Here is a 20,855-nt window from a genome sequence, read left to right as displayed (position 1 = left end):
ATGCATTGACTGCACGTTACAATAGTAAAATTTTTGGAATAGAGACAGAGCTTTGTGTCTCCCAGTTCTATACTCTGACATATTTCTCTAAGCGTTTGCACATTTCACATTTCTACATACACACAGATAGAAAAACCTGTGCATAATTTTTGATTACAAGTATATGAATATAACTGCAAATTGCACTATGTCAATGTAAGTTGCAAAGATTTTCATGGGAATCTGCAGGAGCAGTAAATGAACTACACATCAGCACATTCTAGCAAAATCTTAGGAAACATAATCAGTGTGCAAAATTACCACTACATGTCAAGTGTAATTAATACTGTTTATAACTAACTGCTGCTAAAAGAATTACCATTAGGTAGCAGCTGCCATACCTCAGATGTTTTTTGAGCATTACATCTCCTTACTCAGGAAGAATGTCATGCTCAAGCATATATATTAGACTTCTACTCTTTCCAAAGTAATAGGCCTCACAGTGATTTCATTATTACCATTAGGTTGTCAGGTATCTCTGACTTAAAAGCAAACTGAACAATGGGATGATAGCTGTTAGTATCTTTTCCAATACTTTTAGCATTTGGTCAAAAATGTATTGAAATCCATTAGAGTAACTAATGTGTCGTTCTATTTACGCTACTCTGGAACAAGTTCTAGCGTTATATATATTCTGCAGTTAGCATAGGCTACATATATTCTGGAATGAGCATAGACTATACATACTCTAGAATAGAAATACACACTAAATTCATAGACTACTTATGTTCCTATTCTTCAACTTCTGAGTGTGGAACTTACTTGAAAGTCATTAACAGAAATGAAAACAGATCACTTTCATACAAACAAATATTATCATAAGCAATAAACAGAATAGAAATAGAAGGAGAAATAAATGGATTATTTAAGAAGTACACAATTGGATTAATGCATTATAAAGCTGGGAAGGTTAAGAGGCTGGGCAATTACCTAACACAGACCTAGTAGCGTTTCACTTAGCAACTTCTGTTATTAATACACTGTGTCTTAGTTAAGCATAACTACCTTCATGTATCCTACAACAAAAGCAGCTAAAGATTGGTTTTAGCACAGTGGATTTTAACATCTCTTCTGTCTGCTTTAGAAAGATTTCACAAATGAAAACATAGTGTGGGATGGGAGACATATGGGAACTAAGCTGTAGGCAGGTGAATAGGACACCTGAAATATCCCAGTGTAATACCTGAAGGAACTTGTTTCACGGCAATATATACATACCCATAACGAAACAGGAATCTCCACATACAGAATAGATACTTTAGATGTGTAAATGTGACCTCAGACTCTTACCAATTTTGCAAGTATATTTTTCATGGCTCACATGCAAATTCTGGTTTTTGTACAGTCAGTAGACGTATACATAAATTTTGTTGGCACTATGAGAACAGCCATTTTTTACTGATTACTGTTTTCATGCAGACCTGATGTACATGATATTAGATTTAGCTATATAATGGCTATTCATGAATGTTATATGAAGCAGTACCTCCTTTCCTGATTTTTTTTAAGTTTTCAATAGCACTGTTCATGAAGGCTTTCTTTTAAAAATATCAGGCCAAAGGGGCTGATTGCAATCTTTTTTTGTAACTGGAAATTGAACCGAAAGTTTGAAATTGAAAGATAAATTATTTTCATTGTTATTATTTTATATGCTCTACTAAATAAACACAGTTTGAAAAGATCAATATACAGCTATTTATTAGCTACATTAAAGCTACATCTAGAAATACATTTTCTATAGTTGATGCAGATTATGAGTCTGTTGAGTAATACATATATATTTTCAAAAAATTTTTACAGATGTATATAATTTAATTTCCATAGACACCTGCTAGCTGTGTTTGACAGAAATACCCTTTATTTAAATACAGGATATATGTAGGTGACTTACATTAAGCAGTTGCAATTAAGTCACAAACTGAGAAATCAGGCTACTGAAATTAATGTAAAATATATTTCTCTATACTGTGATTAAATATTTCTTTCACAGTCTCAAGGTGAAAGCAGGAAAAATTGCCCCAACCTGAAATGAAAGGCTGTCCCTCATGCAGTGGCTGGGATTATCCTGCACTGGTTACATAATAGTGCTGAGAAAGGAAGTTCTGTAGGAATTATGAGTGTAATCACATTTTCCTGTTTGTTCATCCTTATCTGACTTTTTCCTTTCTCCTGCTCCTGTAAACACACCTATACAAGCGTCTAAAGGACACCTAAACAGCTGCAAAAATATAAAGATGTTTGTCAATGTGTAAGTTTTTGTCTATCAACAGTCAGAGATACCCTGCATAAACCCACAGTCACTCATTACTGAGAGCTTTTATAGATGTGAGCCATAATTAATGAAGCAAAGAAAATAATTATGTGCAAAACAGTTTCATATTTAAAGTGGAAAAAAATTGTTTGTCCTTTGTAACTCAGTCTTTGTCTCTTTTGGGAAAAGCCAATATCTGACAAATCAGCTTCTGAAAAAAAGGATACTTTTTGTGCTTAATTAAAAATTAACAGGTCAGTAAGTTTATAAATTGAATTGTTAAATATCTCGGGAGAGAAATGCCGCTATATGAAGGCATAAACACGAATACAGACAAACAGCAATGCACAGGTCTTTCTCATTTAAAAATGTCTAGCAATATGGAGTTAAAGAACTGTGATGTAAAGCTCACAGAGCATTCCAGCAGCACTTGTTCTTGTACTAATGAAATTAAGGGGGTATTTTGCCATAGTCTTTCAGGGACATAAACTTTAGCCCTCAGGAAAGAGGATAATGCTAGTTCTGCTTAAGTGACTATTATATCTATAAAAAAGCCAATCTATCAGACAGGATCTTGATGAGAAAAAAAGGCATATATGAAAAATCACAACTGGAAAATCACAAGCAGATCTTCAAAGCCAATAAAATATGTTCTTAAGTTTTTGTTTTATTTTCTAGTTTGTTACTAAATCTTGCAACAAAATCTCCCTTGGAAAAATAGACCATTTGCATAGCTGGTCTATTTTATGGGCCCTGCATTCATTTACACTTGCAGTTGCTGCTCTATTTCAGGCAGAACATGGATGGGGATAGTCACAGTTTCTATGCTATTACCTGAAAATCAGACCCCCTGTTGATTCCTATGTGCTAAGATGGCACGCCACTACTTCTTTGACTGAAACTTACCTCTTTATCATTTTTTCACCTTTAACACACTCCAAGTTCATAGATAGCAACTTTCTAACAATAGGCCATCATGGGAATGACAGATACACGTGCATTTACTGATCAGTTTTATCAGACATCAATAAATTAAAAGAAAACACAGTTCCAAGTTTGTACTGGCCCAAGGCTGTGCAAGACACGGTACAGTCCTTTGAGAACAAGGCAGCAGGGATGCAACTAACAGGTGTGATATCGATTTGTTTCTGAAAACAAAAAGATTTGCTGCGTGCAGAGGACTCATAAGAAGGTACTGAAATACCACACTACTTACAACATCAAAAACATGAAATATGCAAAGCTAAGGGGAAAAAAAAAAAGCAAACTTATTTCTCAGATGCAGCCTGAAGTAGAGTCAGACAAGCAAAAACTTGTGTTTCTATATAATGGTGCTGTTCTAAAATTGACAAGAGAAAGTGAAAAAATTACAGACAAGCATACAAAACCTTTTTTAAGGTTGTTTTGGAACACAGGCCAAAAAAAACCCTATAAAGAACAGTATCACATAAAATGATTACCTCAGTCTAGGTTTTCACATTATTTTCGCTTTTGCTTAAGAGACAGGAAAAAATGGTATTGATCAAGTGGTAATTTCCTTACGAATTTTGAAGTCTGATACATACTGACTCTTAAGATAGGACACAATTTAAACTTTTCAGGGGATTATAGTTCTTAGTTGTGCTTAATTCATCTGAACTTCAGCTTAAACACTGCATGGGCAAACTATATGAGAACAAAGTGAGCAGGGACAAAAGGTTGTGGAAGAGCTTGCAGTTTGATGGAGATCATTTCCCATGTGACAAAAACGTTGCTCCAAATCAATAATAATCTGGAAATCATTAAACAAAAATAGCACATGAAAACAAAGGGAAAGAATTTTAAAACAGGCTTATTGTTAAAGATCTACTCAGAGATTTGATACAAATGAAATATTCATGCATAAGAATACAGAAGTTTCTAATATGAACCATGAAAACAGAAGAGTTGATTGAGCCCACATTAAACATACAGATAGTGATGATTACCTTTCAGTTGCAATTATGCTTTTTACTTCTGAGACAGGATAACACCTTTGGAAAAGTGGAAATAAACTGTGTTCAGGTAGAAGACAGAAGCAGCTTCTGCACTAAACTGAGGAGTAAAAGTGAAAGTTATGTAGTGCTCATATCTATGATTCAAGTAATATCAACTCCATAAATAACAGATGACTGAAATACTAGATCGTTCAATTTATGCTGCTTTTCAACCCAATAAGCATTAATGCTTAACAGTTCTCAATTTTTTTTTAAATTAGTTCTTTGTCACATTTGTGAAACAATGTTACTGATGAAGGAAGTGTAACCTTGTAGAAATTACTTGCCCAAGGCTATGCAAATCTGCATACAGCCTGAAAACTCTTGAGTTGTTAATCATATACTCAGCTGACCAGAACACATCGCTATTGTCACCATCCCTATGGTGCATACCATCATATAAGTCCCAGTTCTGTATGCACAGCACCACACAAGCAGCCTCTATAAGCCCAGGACTCCCATTAGGTAATGCATTTCAAAGGAGGTTTGGTAGTACTGTCAGGGAGTATCACCAATAAGGAATGGCATCATTGTCACATGCAACAATGCGTAAGAGTCAGTTTTGTCCTTCCTACAGATTGGTCTTTAAATTAGAACAGAAAAATTCTACTATTGAAATTCTAATACTTCAATGCTAGACTGAGGCTCAGAGACACCAGACTCAACAGCCAGCAAAGAACAAAACTGTTTGTATTCTCAGACTGGCCATCCTGCAAACCTGCACTGGGCCATGTGCATATACACTCCTCGGAATATCTAGCCCAACATCACCCACAGAGGGGATGAAGAAGGGAATATCCTACAACATTTATATCTAAGCTTTTGTAAAAGCAGCTCTGTAAATGCACAAGTATTAAGGAAAGTGCCGTTACACTTGTCCTTCACCCAAACATATTTATTAAAATAAAGCCCCATCAAAGCCTGGAATTCAACTTGAAAGCCTTAAAAAAGAGGAAAGGCAAGGGATGTGTGTTACCAAGCAACCTGGGACAGATAATTTTGCTGGCAAAGTGGAAAGAAGCAGGGTGTCAAGGGCAGGGATGCAACAACTTGGCTGATCTCACAAGAAGTTCTCTTTCTGTGGAATATTTGCCAAATTTAGAACTGCTCTCCCCAGATTTAATCTCTTGAAGGAGTGCTGCAGTTACATCACTCCAGTACTGCAGGAAATTCCTAGCACAAGATGCCCTGGTCTCCACTCATATACACACGCTGTCACCCTTTAAGGTACTTCGAAAAGCCTGCCTCACTAAGGCAATCTTATATTTACACTGCAGCTCTGTGTTTAGGAATATCACTTCTACAAGAAGACTGTGCTAAAATCGTTTTATTTAAAAACCTGTAAGGCAAACCAAACAGCAGTAAACAGAAGCCCACAGAGTCAGTGGGCTGCAAGACAACTTGGAATTACATATCCAATACTGAAATTTGGCAATGCAGAAATCAAGACTGTAAGAGATCGCTGCTGAGTCTGCAATTTCTTAAACAGAACAGCAGGGTATAAATGTGCTGCAGTTCTGCGAGCTGAGGGACAGAACCACCGTCTGCTCTGATACCAGGCACAAGCCCAGCATGGTCCCATAGATACTCGCAGTGTTCCAGAATCTGGAAGCAGATTCTGCCTTTAGAAGGCAAGATATGAGGCTTCGTTTCAGTAGATAAAAGGAGGTTGGCTGCAGAGCAGTGTTAGTGGGAGCTGGAGTTTGTTTTTGTGGCCTCGGGAGAAATTCACTTAATTCTTTTGGTAAAGCAAAGCTTTGAAAACCTGAATGTTTAGATGCCTTCTGAGAACTTCTGAGAAGCATGCAAGTATCAACGTGCTGCTATTTGTCAGCTCTTTTATTACTGAGAAAAAAAAAAAATCAACCAAGAAACAAAGAACCTCTCCATGGTATACGACTGCCCGGTAATGCCTTAACTCAGTGCCTCCTGCTCATGAGGTGCTCTCCTACTCGCTCAGCCTGAGGCGCCGAGTAAACCCACAGCAGTTAGCTGCAGCACTAGCGGCGGGGGGAGGCGGGGGGTGCGTGAGCCTTGCTCACGGGGAAACACAGAGCACAACTTCTGCCCGCGCCGAGCACACCGGCGGCCCCTTCCCCCCCCCACCGGCCAGCGGGCCCTCGCACCACCCGCCGCCTCTCCTTTTATTTCCTACAGCTTTTTCTTTTTTCCTTCATAGGGAAGGCCGGCCGCCGGGCGCGCGAACCACTGCCCCCTCCCACCGCAGCAGCGCGGGGCGGGCCGCAGGGCCACTCTCAAACCGCCTTTCCCTCTCCCACGCGGTGCCGACATTCCCCTTCTTTACACACCCCGCTTTGCGCACGCTCCCGTAGCGACGAGGCGGGGGCCAGGCGCGCATGCGCGACCCATCCCACCGCCTCCCTGCTCTCCCCCTCCTCTTCTCTCCCCCTCCTCTTCCCTCCCCCTCCAGTGCGCGAGGGCCCACGGGGGTGGGGAGAGCGCGCGGGGCGGCGGAGCCGCTCCCCTGGCGGCCGGCGGGGCCGAGGCAGCCTTGCCGGGGCCCTGCGGAGCCGCCGTGAGCGCGCAGCCCCCGCCCAGCCGGGTATTGTTCGCAGTCCGTCTCCGCCGGGATAGTTTTGTCCTCGTCCCGGCTCCGCTCCCCGCCGGGGCGGGGCGGGCCGGGGCCCCTTTGTCGCCACCTCCCCGGCGTGCGGCGGCGGAGCGGAGGGGAGGGGGGGGCGAGGCTCAACATGATGGCGGCCGAGGCCGGGGCTGAGGACGGTGGCTCGGTTTCATCGGCCGGGACGGCGGCAGCCGCCGAGCCGGGGCACTGCCGCGGCAAAGCGCCGGGGCCGCAGGGCCCCTTCCCGCCCGGCTCCAGCTCCGGCGGGGACAGCCCGGGCGCCGGCCCGGCTCTGTGCTCGGCGCTGGGGCTGCTGGCGCTCGGCTCGGCCGGAGCCACGCCGCCGCCCATCGAGCCGGGCACCTCCGCCTTCCCCCCGCTGCCGCCGCCGCCGCCCCTGCCCCCGGCCGGCGGGCTGGCGGCCGTGGACGAGGGCGACTCGCTGGACGGGCCGGAGTACGAGGAGGAGGAGGTGGCCATTCCGCTGAACGCGCCCCCCACCAACCAGTAAGTACCGCGCCCCTCCGCCGCTCCGCGCGGCCCCCCCGGTTCCGCTCCCGGAGCGCAGGAAGAGCGCGACTCCGCGCAGCGCCGCGTGTCCGTGCGGCGGGGGGAGGACCTGGGGCGCCGTGCGGCTGCGGGGGCGCCTCCCGGACCGCCTCGGGTCTGCGGCGGTAACTTCGTAACAGGCGGAGACCTCGCCGTGGTACAAAGCGTATCATGCTTTTGTATTCCGTTGTTTATAACAAAAAAAAGTTTTCTCGTTTCATGCGGGAATATCACTGGAGTTGCACGCACGTGTTTGCCTTCTTGGAGTGGGGAGGATGAAGTTTGCTCACTCTGAAATATGTTTAGAGCAATTCTTCTTCTGCTTTAAAATAGTGGGCGGGCTGTTCATGTAGAATAGTGCCTGACTTTGCTGCTCAGCCAGTTTAAAACAAAGGTGTTTTTAGTTCGTCTGTATGTAGACAGAAGGCACAGGTGAAAAAGAAAATCCTGCAAACCTCCTGTTGGATTTTATTCTGTTATCCCTCCATTAAGGTGAATGGGAGTCCTGCGGTGCTGGTAACAGAATTTTGCACTCTGAGTAGAGCAGTTCTCAGTCTATATTGTGTAAAAAAAAAAAAAATATATATATGTATATATAGGATCAGATAATGCTATATGGAGTCTGTGTAATTAATGAGTACTCCATGCGCAACCTTTGGATTGAACTGTAGGAAGTCTGCAGGTTTGTGTAAAGCACTGCAAGCCCTGTGTTAGTACAGAAAACAATCCTCTGAGGGGGTTCCTGGTTCATTAAAAAATGAAGTTGCTTCAAAAGCTCCATTGGTTGCACCAAAGTTTCCTGAAGTTTCACGAGGATAGTAGATAACATAAGGCTTCAAGGTACTGAAACAGTTGGACTGGATGATCGTAGTGGTCTTTTCCAACTTCAATGAGTCTGTGATTCTATGAAATCATAAAGGTTGGCAGATATTTTCAGGGCATGGGTCGGTCAGAAGGACAACCTGAATACCCATCTGAATTTGGCTTCTTTGTTATGTTCTTTCCTCATTCCACTATCAGAGACTTCTGCGCTATTCGTATATTTCCATGATTTCAGGAGCCATTGCAGTCGTCAGGAGGACATAAAATGTAATATTATGGATCGCTTTTAAATTCTTCTCTCTCACTTTGACAGTCTTCCTAGTAATCTCCAAATTTCTTGACTTTCTGTGGAAGTTTGCAAACTTTAGACTTTGTTTTGTGCAGACAGTGTTTGAACAGTCTTTGACTGGCATCACTAATGAGCTGGAAATATGATCAGGCAGTTCTGACAAAGGATCAGGAGGGAAATAGAGGCACACGAAAGCAAAATTGCTTCTTCAGGATTGTCTGTCAAATTGCTGGAATAGACAATTCTCTGCTTTTGGTTTTCTCTCTGCAAAATCAGACTGCTTTCTCCATTAAATCCAGTTATGTTTGTAGAGAGAGAGCAGTCTTTTTTGGAAGTATCTTTAGGAAGTGGGGTGATGGGTTATGAATGGCCACCTGTTTGATCCTAAATAACTTAGGACATCTGCAGATGGGAGTGGAATTCTCTGTCAGAGCATTGTCCTGTGACTCAGGTGCTGGAGTGATGTCTGTCTTCTTTAAGAGTTTTGACAAGTGTGTGCTGAGGGGAAGGCTGTACGGGCCCTGATTTGCTCAGGCTAACGGTGCTATTTACCTTATTCAGACAAAAGGGAGACTGAAGTCTTTGCAGAGCCAGGGCATAACTCTGAGTTGAGCTTTCTTCTCTTGGAGAATCCCTTGATTAAAAAAAAAATCCAACAAGTAAAGTATTTTGGAAAATTTATACGTGCCTCCTACCTGTTCTTAACAGTTTTTCCTTTGTAACATAACACTTAGTATGTGACTTTTCAGTAAAATCTTAAATTGATTGATTAGAATAGAACCTTATTTCCCTCTCATTCATCTAATGTATGGTGTCAGTTTTCATCGTTCTCATTTAAGTCATTCAGATCGGCCATATGCTGATTGTAAATCGCATCCTCTCAGTCCTGCTGTTTTATTTTGGAAGGGCCCTTTCTTTGTAGACATACCATCTGCTTCTATGGAATTAAACTCTTCATTTATTACCAAAACAAAGATCAATATTATTTATAACCTTATACAGGGAAAGGTCCACTATTAGTCTCTAGAAACAATAATAGAATTTATAGTTAAGGTTAAATTTGTCCATTTGGATATGATTACAAAACTGCTGTTCCATTTGTTTGAATGCAACTGCCAGCTCCACCCTTTCCCACTTCCTCCTAATTCATTCAGTTTTTATGGGAGGCATACATGATTGGATTGATGAATAGTTCTGTGATTTTGTCAAACAGTTTTGTTTCTTTGTTTTATTTGCTTATAAATAACGTATGCACCTTAGAAAACTGGAATTGCTCTTCTCTCTTGGCTTTGCTTTATGTGACGTTATCTCTTGTACAAGAATGAAAGGAGATTTTATTTCACAACAGTAGCACCCACTGGGCTTCTTTGCCTTCTCTTGGCATGCATCACTTCTCAGGATTTACTGAATTGTTGGTTACTGGCTCTATACAGAAAAATCTGGTAAAAGCTGCTGCTGGTATTTCCTAGTTTGTACTACTCCAGTCTGAAGTTGGACTTCTATGCATGAAATGAAACAAAGCTTTTTGTATAAACTTAAGCACAACTTATAACCTTTTTGTGTGCTAATTTGCTTTGCAAATTAAAAAAAAGTAAATCTAAGTGAGTCCTCATTTTGGAAGTTTAAAACCGTAGAGGTGTTATAGATGGCACATTTCTTTGTATGAGTAAGTTTTTAAACACTGTGTACTTGACATGCAGATTTTCACAGTAGCTAGCCTGAAGAGATGGGAAGTGAAACAAATGCAAGTTCTGCACTTCCCATCGGGATGCTGTAAATGTTTTTTTGCTTGGAGTAGTCAGGATGTGTTCATCTTTGATAGCAAGCACCTAATAAATGCACTTAATTTCTTCTTTTCTTTTCCACGTGCCTAAGTAAAAAGGTAACATGTCTTGTCTTAATGCGTTTTCCTGGATTTTCTAGCATTGGAAGGACATTGTCAGCATGTAACAAGTTCTCTGTAACCAAAAACTCAAAATTTCCAGGTAACGTTGATATTCATCTTCTTTGATGCTGAGTGAAGTTGACTCAGTACTTGTCTGTTCATCACGTGTGTGTAGTTTTCCATTACTCTGGAGCATAGCAGAAGCATGTTTATGTTGTAGTTTAATACTGGGTTGGAAGTACAGGATGCTGAGGAATAAAATGGGCAATTCTGTGTTGTTTTGTTCTTTGTTTTTCTCTGCTTTCTTCCTCATCTGCAAAGTGCACTGACAGGTTGGTGGAGGTCTGAAATGCTATAAGGAATTGGCCTTCAAAATTAGCGAATGCTACCTAATTTAGTAATAAACCAGCGATATCTGAAATCGCTGATATATTTGGGTATTTGACTAAAAATCTTAGTTGGCATGATCATTCGGGATGTCTTTGTTCCATTAAGGCAGCAGAAGCAGTTACTGGGTATTTCATCAAAATCTGCAGTTTCAGATGGTGTTTTTTAAACAATGATTAGCAGTTTTAAATGGGAATCAGTTGAAATTGAAAGCTAACAATGTTACAAAATTAGACTGTCAAAATACTATCTGGTTTTTAAAAAAAAAAAAGCTTACCCAAAGCAGATGTATTTTTGTTCATTCTGTTCAGGCAATATATTAGTGAGATAAAGCTGAAAATAGAGAAATGGGTAGAAAAACAGTATACAAGCAAGGATTGCAGTAGATAATATTTGTATGTCCAAATGTAGAGTGAATTCCAGATTCTTCAGGTAAGTCTGTCGAAGGTGGCAAGTCCAGAGTTGTGCAAAATTTGTTTATTTGGGTAACTAATATGAAAGTAGCATGTTTTTTGTTGTTGTTGTTGTTTTGTAGTGGTTGAGGATTATTTTCCATGCCAATAAATAAATCTGTTGATGTGAAAACTAAGGGGAAATAATGTTGGCATATTTAGTTAGATTCTGTAAAAACATAAAAAATGAGATGGGATATAACTTGATTTTAGTGTATGAGGTTCCATTTCTGTTCAGTGTTAACGTAGGTAGCAGCTAAATTTCCCTCTTTCAAAAAATGAGGTTTTTACCTTCTACAGGAAGCAGGAATTGATAAAGAAATTAATTATCTGAAGTGGCTGATTAGTGTGATGAATTGGCTGCTTACAAAGTAGACTTGAAGAAATCTAGTTTTAGTTATGGTTAAATATGTGGTATAAGGAATGGTGTCTTCAATGTATGGTTGAGAGCAGCGTAGCAAAATTGCACGTAATCTATAAAGGAAGCAAAGCAGTAAGTAAACTGACATGATAGATACGTATATAAAAGGAAGCTTTAGACGAGGAGAAACAAAAGTAGAACAGCATTTGATGCTGGTTTGACAAGGAATTTTCTGTATTGCTAGTTAGTATCAGATGGTGTTATTTCATCTACAGATTCAGTGTTCTCTTTATACTTCATTTTGTTTTTATGTTGTCATATGTCAATTCACAGGATATTAGTGTGGGACTGACTTATTTTGTCTGCTGGCCTGTCCTATTGAGAAACACAGCATTGTGCCATGTTTCTTCACTTTTTTTATTTTAATGTTTTGTAGAGAGGCAGTGAGGAGAAGCACAAATTTAACAGCGCGGATTTGGGTCTTTTCAGGTGTGGACCCCATCTGTTGTTTCCATACGCCCGCATTAGTTTTCCACTTTTCTTTCTTTCTCCTTTAATAAAATTTTAAAAATAAATCTTGGAATTTATCTCACTACTGGGCAGCATAGGAGGCATCGTGTTTTAGCGTGGTCCTTGCGCTTCATAGAACTATCCCAGTGGAACAATTCTGTGTTCCTCTGCCTTCTTCCAGAGTATGGTCAGCACCAACAAAATGTTAGTGTCATTCACATGCTTGTCAAGTTCCCTTTCCTGTTTTATATATGTGCAGACAGCCTTTACTATTCCTTACTTATTATGTAAAGCATTTGCTCTTTCCGTCTAGAATGGAAGAAAAGTTTGTTTTCACTTGATTCTGTCTTTATATATGTTGCGTTTTGTGTTGAGGGTGATGGAGAGTGGTCAGCATGGATTTCTGAGGGGAATATTGGACTTAACAAACCAGATTGTCTTCTACAGTGAGGTCCTTGACTTGGTGCGTGCGGGAGGGTTACTGAATGTTGTTTACCTCATCTTTAGTAAGGCTTTTATCACTGTCTCCCATATCATGTAGCAGATAAGTTAGCTGCATGCTGGTTAGGTAAGTGGAAGTGCAGTGGTTAGAAAAGCCAAATTAGAAGTTGGGCCAAGGGGCTTGATGGTCACTGACATGAATTGAAGTTGGAGGCACGTGTTCCCAGGTTGTACCCCAGAACCCATACTGTTAACGTTGCGGTTGTTGACCGCAGTGATGGGACAGAGTGCACCCTCAGAGTTCACAGACAACAAGAAAACCAAGAGGCTGGTGCAGCTGGTGGGTGGGCTGAAGTGATGTGGGACCTCTTGAAGTTCAGCAGAGGAAATGTAAAACTGCTGTTTACAAGGACTACCACCAGTACATGCAGGGGGTGACTGGATGGAAAGCAGCTCTACAAAGCTGCGTCAGGACCAAGTGATCCTGACAGACAGCAAGCATTCTAGTGGCAAAACAAGTGTGATCAGTGGTGTCTTGGGTGATGATACAAGGACCACTGTTCACAGATCTGTGGAGGTGGTCTTCCCTTCTGCGCAGTGCTGCTGAGGCCCATCTAAGGTGCTGAGCTGGGCTCCGTGTAGGAGACAGACCTACAGGAGCAAGTCCAGTGCAGGGCCACCAAGGTAATGGCTTGGACTGTTTTGCCTGGAGAAGAGGCTAAAGGGGATCTTACTCATCTTGTACGTGATGGGAGGGGGCTAAGATAAGTGAGCAGAGCTCTCCTGCTGGCTACCTAGTAACAGGAAAGGAGGATGTAGAAAAAAAAAAAATGAAATTACACTTGAATGCAGAAAACAAGTTTGTTTTGTTTTTTATTGAACGTTGGTGTTAGTCAGAAAACTGCAACAGGCTGCCTTAGAGATGATTAAGTCTCTATCCTTGGAGATGCTTGTAACCTGACTGTGGTCCTGAGCAGCCTGCTATAGCTGATCTGCTTGAAGAACTGGGTGGAGAGATAGCCAGACAATCACCAGTAGTCATTTCCTAACGCTGACCTAAATGATTCTATGATTCTATATAAATATGCTGATTATATAGTTGAAGATGACTGTTATGAGACCTGTTTGCTTGAAGTACTCTGGAATCACCTCAGTGACATTAGCTAGTAGCAAAGGCTTTAAAGTACAAGAAATCCTTAGGAGATTAAATAGAATATTTAATTATTTTTTATGTAGACAAATCTAATTTCTACTGTAAAAGCTCAAGGGTTTGCTTTTTAAATAAAATCTAAGATAGTTAATAGTGCTGCTTAATTATTTAATGTTTGCTTGTCATATATACCTTTTCCTTTCAAGTTATCTTTTTATTACTCTAATTGGTGTACTTTAAAAGCTGTATAGAAACCACAGTTAGTAAATTAACATCAAAGCTCTGGGCACATTTTAGAGGAGGAGGAGAAGGGCAGAGTGGCCATGGAGGGCAGGCAGAGATGAAGCAGTATAGGCTGACCACAGCCCCCATTCCCTGTTCCCATCTGCTGCCCAGTGGGAGGAGGTGGGAGAGGTTGGGTAGGACGAAGGTCTGTTTAGCTTGCTCTTTGTTCTCACTGCCCAAATCTGTTAGCAGTAGGCAATAAATTGGGTTAATATTCCTCCTATACTGAGACTGTTTTGCCTGTGAAGGTAACTAGTTGAGTGATCTCCCCGTTCATGTCTCAACCTATGAGCATCTTTTTCATTTCATTTTCTCCTGCTGTGGAGTACAAGAGCAGCATGGTGGTGCCAAGCTGCCCCATATGGCGAAACCACAGTTAGTAATCAAGCTGCCCCCTCTCCCCCTTCAAAAAAGCAGTGATTTCTCTTCTTTAAGTTTCAAATTGTTTGTTTAAGGTTTTCATTTTTGTTGAATTGAAACAGTAGTACTCGACTATCCTCAAGTGATAGCTGTTTTTTTTTTGTAATTATAAACTTCCCTTGGGTTAGAGTATACATGCTAATATAGAGATACTTTAGTTGCATGTCTTCAAAGAAGATGACTTTGCAACTACATGGGAGTGTTTGCAGTGCTATGATTTTTCTGTTAAAGATTACTGCTGTTGCCTCGGTAGGGGTGTTCGTATGATTTCTCTCATCTGTAGCTACTTGGAGATACTTGCACAAGAGTTCCTTCTGTGAACTTCCCCTTGTAGAGTACACTACTTTCTTTCTTGAAGTAGTTTCAAGAAGCCATGGGGGTTTAGTCGCTCTTTGACAATCAGCTCAAGAATCATATAATTTTGTGAGGATTTATGTAAGTTTTTTTCCTAAAATATTTGGTCTATTATTGTTTTAAGTCCACCTGTTTCCTGTAAAATTATGCATATATATATAAATACTGACCCACACGTAGTACACACACAAAAGCATATTTTGTCTGTCGCTTACTGGGTTTTGTATGGTTATTTTATATATGAAATGCGTCAGCCTTTTGTGTATGAAATTTGAAGAACAAAAGTCAGTCAGTTCACTTTCTACATCTCCATCTGTTAATAAATAACAGTGGAGGCCTTATAGGATTCATACTTGGGTATTTTGTTAATCTAGAACACTGTGAATTACAAACATTAACTTAGTCAAACCACAGCTAGTTCTCGGTGCCTTTTCCCTAGACTTTTTCTCTGAGAGATTTTTGTGCATTTTAAGAATCTATGGAGATTTTTTGTTTTGTTTTGTTATTTTTACTGTTTCAAAGATACATGTGGGAAATACCTTCATTCTTCCAAAACATAGCAAAGCCTCTACATTGCGAGAATGGGTAACTTGTACTAAAAATGAGCAACTTCTTACTAAAAACTGTATTGAGTTCCTGAATTCACATCTGAACTGACCTTTTAGTAAGAAAATGTAAGCTGTTTTTCAGTGTATTTAGCTATATTTCACTTGTTTATTGCTTGCTTTTGCAAAAAGGAAATAGTGGTCAGTGTTCTGCAAAGTAAATAAGTATTAGGTAGGGTTGGAAATACACCTTTGCCTTGCTTTGTTTACTGTTACGCTGTTGTCGCACCTCTGTCATATTAAAAGTACATATTTTTATGCTTAAAATACTAAAACTTGTAGAATCTCACTTGCCTTTATGAGGTTGTTTAAATTATTGCCTTCTGAATGTAAGCTTACCTCATTTTTTTGGCCTTGGTTAGTCATTGTATTAAGATGTACTGAGATTTCTTTTAGGGTTGTATTTTTCCAAGTCCACAGTTGGTGTATGCTCTGCTGGAAGTGTTTTAGTGGCTTTTGGAGGTATGTGCAAGTCCTACTGTGGGACTGATGTCTGTTGTTTGGTTCCTAGTCTTCAAGTGCGGTATGACTTTGGTTTCTACCCAACTGCAATTTTTAAAGAGGTTTGAAACTGTCAAATGATATAAGCAGATTAATTCTTCATTTGGTTTACATGCATTCTACCTCTGCATACAAAAATGCATGATTATACAAAAGGGATTAAAAACCCTCATTTAACTTACAAGAGTACTGAAGAGTCCAATTTCATATACTGGACAAAGAACACCTACGTGGCTTCAGGTTTGTTTCAGCTCCTTCCAGTATTTTACAGGTGCAACCAGTGTAGCAAATGATCTGTGTTTGTAGAGCTTTGGCAGGAATTTTTTTTGCAGTGCTGAGAACTGCAAAGACCCTGTCAAAAACTGCTGACTATGGAGTGATATACTTAGCAAGACAGAATAAGGCAGTGAATTCATAAAAATCTGAGTGAAGCTGATTAATCTTTGCAAACAGTGTCCATAAAGGAAGTAGCGCAGCTCTACATAGTATGCAGCCTTATGAATCTGACAGATGGAGGATAAGGTGTTAAAAGGCAGCATCTGGATGAAAATGGTAATGCTAAGAATGTACTTCAAACTGTGAGGAACTGGCAGGTCTGAAAGGAGACTTAAACAGTGGATACAAGCATAAAGTCTGCAGCTGTTTATTACCAAGAATGGAAAGTTTGAGTGGGAATGGTTGTTGTTAATAGAATAAAAAGAAACAAGAATATAGGATATCTTGTTGGTTTTGATTTCATCAGTCTCCATGAGACTACTTGGTGCCATTTGAAGTTGAGGATTTTCCTCGTCTATGGGAGTCATACCTTTGCTCTTCTGCTTACAAAGGGAGCACAGATCATGTTCATCTCTGGAGGTGATAACAAGAGTTCTGCAGTGTGTAAAAAATACTAAACCATTGACCGTGTATTGTTAGGAAGGGAGCTCTTACCTTGTCTCTTAGAAATTCTCCATTTCTTCTGGATTTTGTTGTAGCAGCAAGGTGTGTGGCTAAGATGAGCTTTGGGTGAAATGGATACAACATTTGATGTTGGATTTTCCTCTGCACTGTAGTATGGTTTTAAGTGGAAACAGGGAGATCTCCAGCTATTATCTGTATCCTCATTTCTGCTAAGTTGCTGAAAAGAACTTTTACACTCCGTCAGTGCTTTTTCCTGCTTTGCCTTCTTCCTGGTCTACTTTGTTTCCAAGTTAAAACTGCAGCATGCTGTAACAGCAAGATGCTTGAACGGATCAACAAATCTGCGTGCATTTGCTTTTCTCACATTTAAAAAGGAAATATGCAAATAAAAGTACTTGATTGAACAATGTGATATGCTTCCACATGAAGTTGCCACTGCCTCCTTCCAGATGGCAACTCCACCATCTGCTATACAGCCTGTCCCTGGGATGGACTTTGTGGCATGTCTGTGTTGGGGCCAGAAGTCCTGTTACTGTACCACAAGCTTGTTATAAGGATATGGTGTGATCATGTTCCTCCTCCCAGAAAGAAGTGTTGGCTGGGTTTGATGAGGCAGGTATGACTGAGTGTCTGCTGCCCTGGTTCTGTGCTTCATGGAGAACCACTGGGCTATTTTCTGCTGGCCAGAGGTGGCAGTGCTGGCTCCTCCGCTGTGGCTGCACTGCCAGCAGCATTCTCCTGGGTAGCTGCATGGTACTTGTGTCTTTATAGAAGCTGCTTGTGATGGTGCAGTGTTTTCCTTGCCTGCTTGCAGTAACTAAGATTATGATACATAGGTTGGAGTTTTGAATACACTGCTTCTGATTTAAACTAAGCATTTTCTTCCACAGTGTCAGACTAGTTTGTGAAACGTGGAGGTCTGTAACTGATACTTTTAGAATTAAAATAAAGGTCACAGTGTGGGTAACAAGTTTATTACAGCAGTGCCTAAACAGCTGGTCATGGAAGCAACAACCGAAGTTATGATCCAAAGCCGGTAAGACATTTTGTGGATGAATTACTCCATAACCTTTTGTGACAAGACTACTTACGTTTTCTCTTTTCATACCTTACAGCATTTAATGTATTGTCAGGACACTGCTGTTTGATTCAGCGTAGTTTGGTAATGTTAACTCAAAACAATGAAATAGCATATTATTGGCATTTAAATATCTGGGAATACTTTTATTTTCAAAATTAACTTTCTAGATAAGATTAGGCGAGAAAACAGCACTAACTGACTAGCAATGGTAGGGATCTCACCTTTGGCAATGGTGAAGACTGTATACATCTAAATCGCAGTGAGTTACTGTTCTGAGTGCACAAGCAGTAAGAGTCTCAGCCAGAGGGGCAACTTTCTGTTTAGGACCAGCTGCACAGTTTTTTTGCACTTGACACCCTCCTATCCAAACCTTAATTCCTATAATGAGACTTGTAGTGTACTGTTGGTAGGACTCAGTTTTAGGCCTGTGAGGAGGCTGTGTTTGATACTGAGATCTTAAATGTTGCTTCCAGTTACGTGTACATTAAACTAGGCTGCAATATGCTGAAGCTGTTGTGACCTGTAGAGCTCCCAGTGCTGCAGAGCCTCCTGAGAGGCAGAGGTAGGTTTCAGTAATGCATTTTGGAGAAACTGAACCCAAGCTTTGTGAAGATACTTGATTGAGGATGAAAGCCAGAGGATCTGGCCTGTCCTTCAGATTGTCCTATACTCTTTATTCTCTGATGAAACTACAGTGAGTAGGACTGGTTCCACAGTTTCAGTCATTTCTGTTGTACTTTTTTCAGATAGAATTGCATGTTGAGTGGGTGTTCCTTTAACTGATAATACACCATAAATTATGGTATTTTTCACTAGCGTGAATTTGTACTCGGTACAGTAGTTAGTGTTCAATAAAAAATTAATCTGTGGGTGTATTTGAAAGCAAAAAACAACAAAAAAGCAAACAAAAAAAAACCAACAAAACCAACCTATGTCTTAGCAATTGTTTTTTTTTTTAAAAAAGATAATACTACTAGATATATACCAAAAAGATAATTGAGCACTTGATATCCTTAAATCAGATTGAGTATGACAATATTGTGAAATATTCTTTACTCATGTTTACTATTAAGCTGTGCAAAGGCAATGATGAAAATTTGCAGAGTACCTCTTCATTGAGGTCAAGTGACAGCTGAGTGGAGCATAAGATCTGCTTTTAAAAACATAATCTATCAGCACTCTTCCATGCTATCTTGCTTGAATAAAGTGTTTCTTTAGTGATGAAACTGCAGTCTCTGGAAAAATGCAGTTATTTCCCAGCAAGCATTTTGCTTACTGTAATGGTATCTTAGAGGCTTGTACTTCAGTCTGTATCCTGTTTTCTGAAGATGTGTGCTATCTGTGGAGGCTTCCTGAGGATATCACTTGAGCTGTTTTCTGTTATCACTGCTGTGTATAGACTCTGCTCTACTGGCAATTTGTACATTACCTTCAGATGGTAGTTAAATGCAGGGCAATGGGTGGGAGGGTGTCCTCTTTGTTCAGAGCTTCTGGTCTTAACGTATTAGCATCCAGGTTGGTAGTGTATTGCTGACTGTTATTGTGAGAAATCTCAGTCCGTTACAAAAAGTTGAGCACTTTATGAGTAATCATGCAGTTTTTTTCTAGTATATTTGCTGTTATTTGTGTTCTTCTTATTGGGACTTGGACCATCCAGTTTTTGAAAATATGCCTTTAAGTTTGGCATCAAAAGATAATGCGCCTCTCAATGAAGCTGAGATTATTTTTCTTAAGTGGGTGATAAGTAGGAGCAAATAAAAGCTGAGTGAGCCCATTGTTAGTTTAAAATAGACTTCATGGAATGTTGGTTTCAAATAATTTCTTGATCAGGAAAGTTTCTTGGGTCTCCTGGGAGTTTGTTACTTTCAGAAAGCCAGTCGGTCCAGAAGAGCAAAGCCAGGTTGTGGCATGCTTGTAATTAACGGGGTTTAAGCCACATTGTGCCCACTGATAAGCAGAATATTTTGTCCTAGGTAGCTGGAAACAGACCATCCTGATTTAGTTCGGCTCTACACAGGGCTCTCAAATGGAGCAGTGTGATCCACTTGTGTGCAGGCTGTTTGTAAGCTGGCGGTTCCTGCCAGCAAGGCCGCGCTGTACTGGAATGCGGTGAGCAAGACACCAGCTCTGCGGCCTAGTTGGCCTGCTGGGGCCTCAGCTGCTGCGCGGGCGTGCAGACAAAGCGGCATTTTTTCTGGTTTAGCTTGTTTTCCTCAGGATGAGGAAGAGAAGCAATGGAGACCTATACCACAAAACAGTATCTGCACGGGTGCTGCTGCTTCTGGAGCTTGTGATGCTTATCTCCAGAGCCCATCTGATCTTCATTCTGATAAAAGCTGCCCTCAAGGAAAACTTCTGCTTTTGCTTCCATTTCATAGAATAAATGTTTCTGGGTAGATTTTATCAACAGCCCAGCTGTTTGGATTTTTTCTGTTTTTCTTTAAGGGTAATTTTCATATCTGTTCTAAAATTCATTTTTATGAATTACATGAGCTCTTACCTGCTTGTGTATGTCTGGTAGAATCAATAAGTGGCTGGTCTGAAGTACTAAATGATTTAATTACTGTGTAACAGTGGCAGTGTGAAAGCTGGGGTTTCCCTGAGTGTAGAAATCAAAGGCTGAATCTAAGCATTGTTAGCTGATGGATGCAGACCTAATAAATTATTATACTGTGTAGCTCAGGAACACACTGCAACCTTCTAAAGGGCGTAGATACATTTCCTTGTTAAAGGAGATGAGAACACCACTTTTTCATTTTAATTGCTCTCTCCATTTCTTCTTTTTTTTGTGTGTATGTGTAAACCCAATACTGGACCATGTAGGATAAAGAGTTCTAGCTGAAGCTATGTAAGTCAAGGAACTCAAGTACAGCTGATGAATGCTTCACTGTTAACTGTCCTATCTTTACCTTACAGACTGAAGTGCTCTTTTGTCATATTTTATAGTCTGTGATTTGCTGTGCATCTGCACTGG

General features: G+C 40.5%; 1 protein-coding gene across 1 annotated transcript in view; it reads left to right on the top strand.

Moving 5' to 3' along the window:
* The window catches only part of RASA1 (RAS p21 protein activator 1), a 60,900-nt gene continuing 46,917 nt past the window's right edge, over nt 6,873–20,855 (top strand). The window contains exon 1 of the mRNA XM_021380075.1: nt 6,873–7,396. Coding sequence (XP_021235750.1) covers nt 7,017–7,396 — 380 coding nt within the window. The 5' untranslated portion in view covers nt 6,873–7,016. The remainder of the gene's footprint in view (nt 7,397–20,855) is intronic.

This window comes from Numida meleagris, chromosome Z, assembly GCF_002078875.1.
Source record: "Numida meleagris isolate 19003 breed g44 Domestic line chromosome Z, NumMel1.0, whole genome shotgun sequence".
NCBI classification, from domain to species: domain Eukaryota; kingdom Metazoa; phylum Chordata; class Aves; order Galliformes; family Numididae; genus Numida; species Numida meleagris.
This window is presented reverse-complemented; position numbering and strand designations above follow the sequence as displayed.